Here is a 13,805-nt window from a genome sequence, read left to right as displayed (position 1 = left end):
GGCTTTCCATTTCGTTCAGAAGTGAGATTCACCCACATGCCTCTCCTCCCTACTCAGCTCCATCTTCCTCTCCTCCCTTTTTCCACTCCTCTTACTCCCCCTTCCCCTCTCATCCCCTCCTCCTTCAGCCATAGTATGAGGGTCTGTGGAGCAGATGCAAGCTCCAGGCTCCGAGCCAGAGAGGCCAGCTCTGGAGATGGGAGCCCAGGCTTCGCTCACTCTCTCCTGGGAAAGATCTCACTGGCCCAGGCCTGTGAGGTAATGGAACCAGCCTTTCCTGAACATCAGTCTGTGTGTGTGTGTGTGTGTGTGTGTGTGTGTGTGTGTGTGTTTGTGTGTGTGTGTGTGTGTGTGTGTGTGTGTGTGTGTGTGTGTGTGTGTGTGTGTGTGTGTGTTTATGTGTGTGTAGCTCTCTATGTATATGTGCAAGCACATCCATATGAATTAGTTAATGCATCATATGACTTTATGTGTATAGTCTATATGCATATAACCTTTCTATATCCTATGTCTTTCTCAGTCTTCTGTCTTTCAGGTGGTCAATCTCTTCTCATCTCTCTCTCTCTCTCTCACTCTCTCTCTCTCTTTACCTCCCTCTTTATTTGCTTTCTTCCCAGACGGCAAAGTCCACCACAAAACATTTTGTGCAAACTTGTTTTCTGCACACTTGTTTGTGAAAATCAGCCCAAAGCCTTCCGAAAATAAACAGGATTATCTCTCTACAATTTAAGAGACTGAAGCCAATCTGATTAATGACATGGAAACAGAGTATTGTGTAATTCCTGACAAAATAGCTCTTTTTTTTCACCACAAACAAAGAGACAGACCAGCCTTTTGAAGAACGCCTCTAAAGGATTTCAGCCCAAAAGTTTCCCAAGCTCTTCACCCACCCGAACCTCTCATCTGGGAAAGCATTTAAGCCAGTTAGCCTGTCGCCTGATGGCAAATAGCTCACCAGCACAGGAGTGTCAGTGCGTGCACCGAGCTTTTATAGTGGTTTAGAAACACTGACGTCCTTTTATTTAACAGCCTTCTTGTTCTTTAAGGCAGGGCAGATCAAACATATTGGCTCTTTGTGGCCTTCTCAAAAGACACTCATGGTTCCCTGACTTAACCTTTAGAGAATAATAAGTGTACATAAAAAAACAATTCTCCAAAAGTACTTCCTCTGTATGGACGTGCTGAGGTAACCACACTGTTGGTACACTAAGTGGTGGAATTACTGCCTCTGACGCAAGCAAGCAACATTTCCTCTTAGGTGACACACTGCAAATAAATATATACAAAACAATAAATAAACATTTAATTTCCTCAACCTTTCCTTCTTGCCTTTTGTCAGGGAGACCAAGAGTAGATGTGTCATTACTGCTCAGCTGAACTGGGTATTATGTGGAAGGGGAAATTTTTTCCATTTAAAAATGGAAATAAAATGTTTATTTTTCTTTATGTTTAAATAAGTACCTCCTTTTATATCTATACTAGTAACACAAAACCTAAGGTTTTGAAGGAAAGCACTTAAATTAAATTAAATTAAATCAAACATACACTGGTAGGTAATAAAACACCAAAATCAACCGTAAGAAATTCTTTAGCTTGACCAAGCGTGACAGTTTTCATCCACTGGTCTTAAGTCTCTGGTCACTAAACTGTGTGGCTTCACACACTCATAAACAGCTAGTACTGTTTAAACAGCAAGGGCCTCCAAACAGGGGCAGATGGCTCTACCAGGCCACAGTGAAACCACAGGATTTGAGGAAGATGGAGTCAAATGGACCACAGACATTTTCTTGTCTTGTCTTGTCTTCTCGCTCTTTTTTTTAAACATTGCTCGAACCTGTCTACCGGATTGCTTTTACATTTTTATAACATATATCTTTGCCATATTTGGCCGTGGATTGAAAGACATGCTTTCAGGTGTCATGAAGATGAAGTAAAGGCTCATCAGCGTGTGAATACAGGACAAAACCAGTGCACTGGTTTCAGATCTCATCTTTGAACCATTAACTTCACAAGGCATTTCCAACAGTGCAGGTCTTACTGTTGACATGCTATTACAATGGAGCAGACGGGAACATGGAGGCACTATATGGACTTGCAGAGAGTGAGGAAGTGCCACAACCATTCATTTTGATGGCTCATGATATGCTAGTGTGAAGGAAATTATTAAATATTATCATGAAGTGTTAGACTTAAAGGAAATTCTTATAACTGCTATTTTCTAAAGTGTTCTGTGCTGTTGGTTATGTGCCCTGTTTCTCTGTCTTGTTCAATGGAATGCTGTCTCTTGAGAGAGGGGGTTGTTTGAAGTTATCTTAGAAAGGCATTGTTAGTTAAGGTATTTACAACTTCGTCTCCAGCGCTAGGAAAACCAATTGATGTATTGTAAAACTAATGTCATGAATGTTTACATTGAGATTGCAATGGTGATTGATGAGGCCAGGTGTTATGTTAAACTTTTCGTGATTGTTTTTCTATTGTTAAGCAAGGTTTCTTATCTTCAAAGGACAGAGGCCAGATGGCGACTTTTGGGTCTGGGAGGGGTTAAAATGTGTTTTGTACTTTTGTACTGGACCCTAAATAAAAGATCTATGTATCCAGCGGAGAGACAGAGTTCACACGAGGTGGTAACACACGGTGCTCTCCGCTCTACGGCCGAGAGCGTAATAGATCTGTTAACAACTTTGCTCTGGTTTGTTGGTGTCATCTTATTCTAAGTAATTTAAACAACTTAGTAGAGTTCAGGATTTTTCCCTGACATCTTGGTCCTTACGAGCTGGATCCCTCAAGATCGCCGCCGAGATGCAGACCATGGAAGCTGACGACGTTGCAACGCCTGCCATGACTACGTTCGGCAGAAAGACCTGTGTAGTGAAATTCTGCATAGGCCAGCTGACGGTTCTGCACCTGGGAGGTGGATCTGACGGGATCTGGAATCAGCTTTGACCCACATATAAGTAAGTGTACTGGTCATTTACTAACAGAGTAGTAGTTAAAGTAGGGTATTGCCTGGGGCTGCTCTATTAAAAAACAGACAATAGCTATAAAGAGATTCTGGGAATCTAACGATGTCTGGGACATCAAAAACATGTTTTTAACAAGTCTGGGACTTGAATAGGTGTAGAGTGATTTGCATCGGTATGAATGGACGTCTGTATGAATATTGTGTGTGAATGGAGTAAGTGATTGAACAGAATTAAAACAGCGAAAAACCTCTGTGTTAACACCCAGAGGGGCAGCGGACCGGTGTCTTTTGCCGGCCTAGAAGCTTCTGTCCCTGGAGATTTCGTTGATCCATTTGAGATATTCTGTTTAATCCAAAAAACTCACCATAGTAATATTGTATTGGCAATAAGAAGTACATGGTTAAGGAAACATCCTAATAGCCAAATTAGCCATACAAAGTACGTAGATGGTTGGATAGAGAAACGTAGTTGAGCGGAAAAAACTGTGTCTCGTTTCATTGACATGGCGTGGTCGAGCAGTTATGACGTCATCACTAACAGACAATTTAAATTGACCACGATCCGTGAAAAGTCATACTTATGTATTACTTAAATGAATGTAAGACAACTGTTTATAGTTCGCAATACGTTTACAGCTCGTCCTAATTATAATACGTTTTGGAGAAAGGTTCTAACGTGTCTTCAGAAATCATAGCGTATGAGAAGACTTCGCTGAAGCCCAAAGCCTGGAATTTGAGCACTGGTTGAAACAAGCCCTATTGGGGGAAGAATAAGATAGGTAGAAGTGTGGATTATAAGAGCAAAGAAAGAAACAGCATGTTAAGTAGAAAGCTGGAGAAGTAGAGAAAGAAGAAGGGAGAAAAGAAAAAGCAAGTTGATAAGCTCTGAAAGAGGGTGATGAGTATGTAGGGACTCGAAATAAAAGAAAGTAAAAATAATACTAAAGTCCGTCTCCTTATAGAGACGCAGGCGAGGGAGAGAACATCATCATCGCAGCATTAAAGAGGCATACAATAATTGTATTGAGTATTATGATAATGATGACGCTAAATATATATGATATTAGATAAACGATACTGTTAAAATAAATAATATAAGTACAGATCGATTTGAGGATGGGGAGGTTTTGGTCTGGCCAGACGAAATGTCTCTATCCAAGGATTGAAATGCTAATATAGTGCAGAAATGATAAAGTTAGTAGCCTATAAGAGGTGCCGCATCCCTTAAAGGGTGTGGATAGGCATACTAGAGAATTCAGGATATTAGCGTAAAGAAGTTATGAATTGAACTTAGTCAGAAGTTGAAAGAGCAATAAGTATGAGTCTTTATGCCAAAGAGAATACAAATAGTCACGATAATTAGTTAAAACAAAGTCAACAGATACATAATTCGCTAACAGGATACTTTTAAAATTACAAGTCGGGTTCATCCTCTGTCCGTTTAAATCTTCTTGGATAAGATGTAGCCTAATGACTAAACTAGGCTTAGCCATATCACGGAGTAGGTAGGAAAGACGGTAAGGCTATGTGATAGTTAAACAGCACGTGTATTAATATAAGAAGCGCAAAAGGAAAGTTCAGAGACTTTCTATACATGGGTTAATTTATTTACATGGCTGGGTTTTGTGGTATGTGTTTTCACTCACATGGACAAATAATATGAATGGTCTGTCTTAAAACTCAGCGTAGAGGTTAGAAAGTCACTTCTATAGTCATCTAAGAGGTTAATTATAGCATTAATAGTAAAACAAAGTATACGGTCTCCTTAATGGTAAAGCTATGACCGTGTGTGCAGGGTAAAGGGGTGTTCTCCCCTTCGACTAATCTACAGGCTGACGGTACTGCCAAGTATCTTGGCTGTGTAGAAGTAGCCTAACACAGGTATAAAGCTGTATTACTGGAAGGAAGTTAGCAACATTTACTTTCCGAATTAAATACTCGACGCTGTCGGAAAATTCTCAAAACAAATTAAATTACCAGAAGGTTAACCAAGTAAAAATTAATAGTGAGATTCTTAAAATCTGTACTTTTGTCTGTCAGAAGCGACAACGCAAGATTAAATCGTATTATCTGATCCATACATTTAGTTCACACGTAGCTAATGTGTTCTAATAGCCATGGAGCAGGACTGAATACTTGAGATATAAGATTGAGCCTACATGATTTATTTTAAAAGATAAGATCAGTGTATGTTGTTACAATTACGAGTAATTGTGAGCATGTTGTTATGGGACAAAGTCTTCGTCCTGGGTGTATGTTTTTTTAAGGTAGCCTATATGGAAAGAAGATACTTTTTTGGGAAAAACATAAGAAACATTATAGACATATTATCTAGGCCCATGCAGGTTGTTTAAGTGACTGGCTGTATGTGGTCATGTTACACCATGGAATAGTGCAGCAGAAGGCTGTGTGTGTGTTTGTTCTAGTTGTTTTGTCTGATCCATTATCTGAGGATCGATTGTTTTTGTCTAGAGATGTTTTGGTTTAGGAGAAATCGCGTTTTTCATTCTTTCTGGGATTTTTTATTTGGGGTGATTGAAAAGTAAAGAGTTCATTGTTGATTTTCAGCCCATAGTTTTGCGTAACTGGCATATACTGCATGGAAATGCTGCTGCAGGGTAATATCAGGGGTCTCTGCTCAGAGATTCTAGGTTGTCAATGGATGTGATTGATGTCTAGCAGTCTAGCTTGTGTGTTTAAGCAGAGAGACGTAGTTGCATTGATCAGAGTGTGTCTGTTATCTCAAATGGCAGGAAATGTATACACAGACAGCAAATGCTTTTGCTGCTTCACACATTTTAGTTAAATATAAAAGTTGTTACAAGTGTTACTTGAAGCAATTCAATTACCTATCAATATGGATATAAATATAGATATAAATGGGAAGCAATTTTGAGTCATGTGACTTTACATGCCTCAACAGGGGGGAGGTGCATACATAATAACTATTATGTATTAATAAACTATAAAAAAAATTTTTTTTTAGTCTTTTAGTGAAGCAATTTGAAATGATAAGGTCTGACATTTTGTGAATGAGGTTTACAATGGCCTGATTGTTTAGACTTGGTAGTTTTAAGTATGCACATTACCCCTGCTCAAGGTCTACCATTGTCAATCTTTGATATACTTATACAGAATACCAGATCACACTCCAACTGTTAAGTGCAACATACTGTTCGAGTTTTTTCTGTGTCCCCACAGGAACAAGGCCAGGTGAAGGTGGGAGTGACCATACCAAGTGCTACTGGCCACACCAACAGCCAACGCCAACGCTCCACCTGTATTCACCTGTCACACTGTTAACTTAGATTATTAGTAGGATACACCACTAGCTTTGAGTAAGGTTTAGTGGTTCCCTCCCGGGGGTTGAGAAATTTAGATCTTGACCGTCTGAAAGTCACCGAATTTTGTAATTCGAAATTTTACTCAATATAGTATTGGTGTATCCATTTTTTGTTTTACTGTGTTTCTTGTTTATATGGTTTATTGTTTTTCTGAAAATTGCATAAATAGTGTAATTCGGTTACAACAATGTCTAGACTGTTGCTATTAGTGATTATTACAGGTGTACTTTTGGGTTTATAGACCTCCACAAGTGTAATGGAGAGAATATATGGCACTGGAGAATGTTACTCACCTGTGTAGTCTACTGATTCATGGGATAGATATGCATCTATGCAAGCGAGCAGACGTAATAAGACTAATTTCTAATTATGTACCTTAATGCAAATTCTTCCTATCAACCTAGACTTAAGGTTAGACCATAGTCATATCAAGCCAAGATCTGTGTTGGAGAGAAGTGTGGCCCAGACAGCTGGGGCTGCAATACTACATCTTGTGATGCAAAGGGTATCCAGGTGCAGGATGTGTTTAACACGACCCAACCACTAGTAGAGCTAAATACTACATTTCTGATGTCACCTTAAGTGATAGTCTATTCTGTATAGCCATTATGTGTTGCAAATAATGGAACAATGAGAGACAGAGACAGTGTCATTATTACGGATACTGTGTCCTCACGCACCACTTCCTCATCCAGAGTAAGTAAATGGGAATATACAAGAGTATTCCTACGATGGGTGAGGTAATGTGGGTGTGTGGTTAAAGATGGTACAGTCAGATCTCTTCACATAGGTGGGGCGTACGCGCCCCCGCTCAGGTCACGGACCATGTTTATGTGTTAGTGCGATCTCACAGGCAGGGTTATCTCGTAAGGAGAGATTTGCTGTTGAGAACCGTGACATCATGTGCGGGACTGACATGCCTGATGATGATAAAAAGATTTGGACCAATAGTATCAAAGTAATTTTGCCTCTGATTCTGTCTTTAGGCTTAGGTAGAGTCATGTTAATAATGGAAAGACTTAACTATAGGTTAGGACTATGTGTTAATGTCACCTTAGTCAGCGGGGAAGGCCTTAAGGACAAGGTTTCTCAAAGTCTGCTGATGGTGAGGGAAAAAAATAGATTACTGGTAGATTTACTTACTGCTGCTAGTGGAAGGGGTTTGTGTTAGGCTGAATGATACCTGGATATCTGATGTCATCCATCTGTAGCTGAAGCCTTACAGCAAATGAGGGCTGTTTGTGATGCTATAAAGTGGTTGATGTTTTGGGTGGTTTAATCTGGGTGGCTGACTTTTGGTACATGGTTGCAAATTATGTTGAAAGGTCTGTTAACTGTTATTGCATTTTTTGTATGTTTTGTATTTTAATGAGGTGTATTTCTACATTTGGAAAAAGTTCTCATTTCTAGTGTAGTATGTAATTCTGTGCAGAGTGTAATGCTATCACAGGAATTTGATGCTCTATTGACTTATCAGGAGGATGATGTTTAGTGTAATGATGCCTATGAAGACAACTGAAGGAGATAGGGTTATTTCTTTATTAGAGTTATCATCATGATAAAAAGGAGGGAAATGTGAAGGAAATTATTAAATATTATCATGAAGTGTTAGACTTAAAGGAAATTCTTATAACTGCTATTTTCTAAAGTGTTCTGTGCTGTTGGTTATGTGCCCTGTTTCTCTGTCTTGTTCAATGGAATGCTGTCTCTTGAGAGAGGGGGTTGTTTGAAGTTATCTTAGAAAGGCATTGTTAGTTAAGGTATTTACAACTTCGTCTCCAGCGCTAGGAAAACCAATTGATGTATTGTAAAACTAATGTCATGAATGTTTACATTGAGATTGCAATGGTGATTGATGAGGCCAGGTGTTATGTTAAACTTTTCGTGATTGTTTTTCTATTGTTAAGCAAGGTTTCTTATCTTCAAAGGACAGAGGCCAGATGGCGACTTTTGGGTCTGGGAGGGGTTAAAATGTGTTTTGTACTTTTGTACTGGACCCTAAATAAAAGATCTATGTATCCAGCGGAGAGACAGAGTTCACACGAGGTGGTAACACACGGTGCTCTCCGCTCTACGGCCGAGAGCGTAATAGATCTGTTAACAACTTTGCTCTGGTTTGTTGGTGTCATCTTATTCTAAGTAATTTAAACAACTTAGTAGAGTTCAGGATTTTTCCCTGACAGCTAGCTACTTCAGCACAGGAAGTGTGACATTGACCACCAACATCTTTAAAGAAATGTTGTCCCTGTCACCATTTTTATGACAATCCAGTTAGCCATCACGTAACAGATGACAACAGGCAACAAAAAATAGAGCGTTGTCTATGAGGATGGGTGGATTTTCCCGGCTTGAAGGCTGAAATGGCAGTCACAAAGCAATTTGGGAATGCACATAGGTTGGTTGCTGCGGCGCAGTTTTACATTTTTGGTTTGCTAGTTGGGTAACAATTTACAGGACAAAACTACACATAACTCAAAGAAATCAACCTACTCTGCATCATTAGGCTACATGCAGTTGAACTCCTTACCTAAGTCAGAGCACTGTACCACCCGTAGATGGCACTGGCATCTGAAGGGGCAGACCTGCTGGGGGGGTCCCCCTATGGGTGGCATGGGACCCTCTTCGGTCAATCTGGGTGTGCTTCTGTTCGGCACCTCAGGTTCCAGGCCGGAGCCCGGCTCGTCCTCCATCATGAAGTCCATGAAGCCAGACTGGCGGAAGGGCAGGGCCCAGCACACCGACACCAGGAGCAGGGAGAGACAGGCCGACCTCATGGTGCAGCTCACAAGCCTGCAGGGGGGGGGGGCAGAGGTCAGAGGGCAAAGGTTAAAGGAGTCAGGCAGTTATAGCAGCACATGGTGCAAACTGTGGATGTGTGTGAGAGGTCACAGAGGTCAAACTGTATTACTAGTTCTTCTTGACTTTGAATGACCATCTAAAGGAGAATGACGAAAAAGAAGAAGAAGAAGTGGAATAAGAAGAAGAAGAAGAAGAAGAAGAAGAAGAAAATAAGAATAAGAAGAGGAAGGTGATGATAAAGATGAAGACGAAGATTTATAATACCAGCTTTGTTAATTTAAAATACTGATGTGGAAGTTGTATTGTTACAATGGACAATGCTGCAGGATACCACAAGCACTGTGACCAGTTCAAATACAATTGAACAGTCTATATCGAACAACACAGAATAAAGCGCAGTGCATGGGCCAGTACAGAGAAACATCTCACCGTAGTGTATTTGAGTTTACTGAGGTAAAGTCACTGTTTGCTGCAAACCTGCATGTATATCCCTTCTCTACTTCAGTTTCTCACATTGCCCAAAATAACATTCTCTCCCATGCTGACAGAACATTTAAGCAATATGACTTGAGTGCAAGTGGGGTTGGTAAAGGATATTCCCAGAGCTGTGATTGGGCTGTGGGCACGAGGCCAGAGTTTGAGTGCTGCAGGTAATCACAGCCGTGGAGATATCCCTTACCAACCCCGCAAACACGAGTGTCGTATTGCTCACATACTACTACCGTCTTATTGAGTTGGATGACACCAGATTTTGATTTCTTTCATTTTGCTTATTCATTCTCCACTCAAAAAATAGCTCAAACCAGAGTGTTCTGTGTCAAACGTGGGCAAGTAATGAATATTGTCAGTCTGCAGCCAAGTTGAGTCAGAGAGTCAGATCACTTACACATGTACATTTGAACACTGCTTTTACATTATATTCATTTGTACATACCCCCTACTCCATTCGCTGAAAACTGTCAAATTTAACGTTACCAAAACGCTGCTCTCTCGATTTGAATGAATGTAACATTGACGTCGTACAATTCAACGCTTAGATTAGAACAAAGGTGGAGTGATTACTAGCGCTGAGGAGTCCGAGTGGGGTTTTGCCAGGATATCTCCACTCATGGAATGCCTCTTGTCCAATCAGAAATGAATAAATAGTTAGACTGGACCTAACTGTTTTACAGTATTCATTTGTATTGTCAGTGTCCTCAATATACCACATTCTTTGAGGTGTGTTTGTGTGTTGTGTCTGGCATTAATTTGAACATTTTGAGTTATTTATTGAGAGTATGTGTATACTTGTTTCATAAGAACAACTGTGATTTTCATCATTCAACCATACTGGGTGAGACCACCAGGGTTCATTTCACATGTAACATGTACCCATGCATGTATCATTCTGTGTAGTAACAACACATAAAACTACAGCTGAATGTGGATTCTGAGTCAGTGAGCCAGTAAACCAAAGGCCACACACACACGCACACACACATAAAGTCATGTGCTTACACACGCCGGTAAAACCAAAGGTTGGGGTGTGTCCTGTGGCTCCCAAAGAGACAGATAGATTGCTGGGTATGTGACTCTCACAGTCTAGTCCAATTTCCTGGGTCACTCCGGGTCTGTGAGTTCAGAGAACACGTCTCCCTCTCACCCTGTCCTTCAACCTCTCTTTCGATCTTTCAATTCCCTGTCTTTCTATCTTTACTCCTATTAATTTCTCTCTCACAGACTCTTTCACTCTCTCCATTCTATCCCTCTCTCTCTTTCTAACTGTGTCTTAACTTCTCTCTAACCATTTCTCCCTCACAAAAACTCTCTTTTTTCCCTCTCACTCTGGCTTTACTTTTCTCAATCTCAAACACACATACACACACACACACACACACACACACACACACACACACACACACACACACACACACACACACACACACACACACACACACACTTTCTCCCTCTCTCTGTCTGTCTCTCTGTCAGGGTAGCATGTAATTATCATACAGTTTGGCAGTTACCGTGCTCTCACAGTGAATTACAACTCTGCCGATGGCCGTACGGCCATGAACCCAGCCATCCCACCTAATCATTTGTTTCAGTTCAGGCAAACAAGCAGAGGGCCTCAACATCTTGAGAAAACATTCCTCTCACCGCCGTTGTTCGCCATGACAGGTCACACAGTACACAAGAGGAGCTAGTCTCACCTTTGGGATGTTGTTTGTGCTAGAAAGATATCTGTGATCCATTCATTGCCAGTCTCATCCCCATAGACAGAGATAGCAGCCTTGTTTCCAGAAGAAAATGTCCAGAGTCAGGCCCCCTGTGTATATGTGTGTGTGTGTGTGTGTGTGTGTGTGTGTGTGTGTGTGTGTGTGTGTGTGTGTGTGTGTGTGTGTGTGTGTGTGTGTGTGTGAGGGAGTGTGAGTAACACCATGTGAGGTTTCAGCATCGCAGCTGGTGTGAGACAGCAGACTGTGCAAACAACAGGAAATATCTTTCACAATGTTTTACTCGCCACCTCTGACCTCAGTTTCTGAATCAGATGCTGCTCCAGCACAAACACATTTAACAGAAACAAGATCACAAACACACAGAAACACGCACAGGCACACACACACACACACACACACACACACACACACACACACACACACACACACACACACACACAAACACACACGTGCACAGTGAAATGCATATTCAGGGAATATCTTTATGCACAAAACACATGTTCTTGGTTTCTTAAATCTCTTCTGCGTATGTGTGAAATATGTGGAATGTCATTCCCAGTTTGCAAAACTGTAGAAAAACAAAACAAAAAAACCACATAGATACAAGTTAAGTAAAAGTAAAAAAGTAAAATAACTCCCCATACGTCAAAGTAGCAAAGGAAGAGAGAGAGAGAGAGAAAGGGAGAGAAAGAGAGAGAGATAGAGTGTGTGTGTGTGTGTGGCTCTGAAATAAGCCGACCCACACTAAAGGCACTTCCATTAATTGGTTGTCTGAGTGGACAGGTGAGCTGGGGATACACACAGAGCAGACACTCTCTCTGCCTTGTGCCTGGAGGTTTAAACAACACAGGTCCCAGATCAGCCAGGCCAGCCACAGACCTGAGGGTCTTAGGGGAGATTTCAGATGGAACCCTGATAAACTCGGATGAAAGGAAAAATCTTGTTACAGCGAAAAGAGGAAAAGAAACCTACCTTTGTATTTTTTCTCTGGGTGTGTACTCACTCCCTCACTCTTTTCCTTTAAAGGTACAGTCCACAATTCGGTTTCAGTTTCACAAAAGGTTGATGATATTTGGTCTCAACAGCCAATACTTTTTTTTTTGTGGTAACACTGAACAGACAGCTAGAGGACTGTGAGGAGCTATTTGTTGAAATTGACGAGAAGTGTACCTATTCGAAATTGTGGACTTTGCCTTTAACTCTTAATTCTTTTATTAAAATATTTTCCCCTCAAACTGTTCATGTCTTTGTGTGTATAACTCACTCTGTCTGTGCCTCTCACCTTCTTTGTCATCCTCTTTTCTTTTCTCTCTCTCTTTTTCTTTCTTTTGTCATCCTTTTCTCTCTCTCTCTCTTTGTCTATCTTTTGACCTTTAACACCTTATTTTCATCTCTTTCCCTCACTGGTCTTCGTTTGCTGGTGTATGATGACGTGACATAATCTGCAGGTTTGGAGTGCTAACGTGCGGTTGTGGACGCTAGCTGCCGTCATGATGCGATGATTTGGCCGCTTTCAGTAGTGTGGATAAATGGCAGGGATGATGTGTTATGATTACGCAGCAGATGCAGCTGTGGCGCTCAATGCTAAACGAACAACAACAGTTTATGAAAAATATCTTTTGAGAGGACAGGAAATCTTGGAGTTGTTTTCTGAGTGCAGCATATTAGATTTGGTAAAACGCTTTTTTTGGCAGAGTGACATTTTCATAGGAATTCATGGGTCAGTATTTCGACAGAGTGTAATTATGACAATCCTTCATTACTCAAGTGTGTTGAACTACAAAGATAGCTGAGCTCTGAATGATAAAACCATGCTGATTTAATTATGTTGCTTGATGCTCTGTAAGGGGGGCTTGAATCTCATGGCTGTGCACACAATAGCACATCTAAAAGGTTGCACTTCATTGAGCAAACTGGGGGGATTGTCCGATCGGGTGTGCCAAGTCCTTTGTCAAAGACTTACATTGAGTAGCATCCTTTCTCTGCACTTGAGTTTCAAAGTTCTCTGCTATTCTTTGTCTATTGTGCTTTAACAACCCATCAACAAGATACGCCTGGGCCTCAGAACAATGTGCAAAAGATCGTTTAGAAGAAGAATTCAAAGCAACATCTTTTGTCCTTGCTGTGAAAGCCTCATGCTTATCAGCCCTCACAGAAAAAAAAGAGAATTAATTAATCTTTTGGGAGAACGATGAGAATGTGTTGATTAGCAGGACAGTCTGAGGAGGGTAGGCGGCCATGTTGGATCTTTGATTGAGCATTTTTAATGGGTTTCATTCCCACAGATGAGAGTTATTGCTCCGCCCGCAAGGTCACTAGTGCTCAACTCAAGCTGGTTCAGCCCGGCTGCTGGGTCAGGGGCAGGCCTGGGAAATGAATGCCAGGTGTGTTGTGAAGGTGTGTGTGTGTGTGTGTGTGTGTGTCTGTGTGTGTCTGTGTGTGTGTGTGTGTGTGTGTGTGTGTGTGTGTGTGTGTGTGTGT

General features: G+C 41.0%; 1 protein-coding gene across 1 annotated transcript in view; it reads right to left on the bottom strand.

Moving 5' to 3' along the window:
- Window positions 1-13,805, bottom strand: part of dcn (decorin) — a 31,729-nt gene that overhangs the window by 11,735 nt on the left and 6,189 nt on the right. Inside the window, exon 2 of the mRNA XM_080850829.1 lies at window positions 8,834-9,096. Within this exon, the coding sequence (XP_080706955.1) occupies window positions 8,834-9,080 (247 nt within the window). The 5' untranslated portion in view covers window positions 9,081-9,096. The remainder of the gene's footprint in view (window positions 1-8,833; window positions 9,097-13,805) is intronic.

The sequence above is a fragment of the Sprattus sprattus genome (assembly GCF_963457725.1).
Source record: "Sprattus sprattus genome assembly, chromosome: 14".
NCBI lineage: Eukaryota > Metazoa > Chordata > Actinopteri > Clupeiformes > Clupeidae > Sprattus > Sprattus sprattus.
Note: the sequence above shows the minus strand (reverse complement) of the source record. Positions and strands in the feature narration are given on the sequence as shown.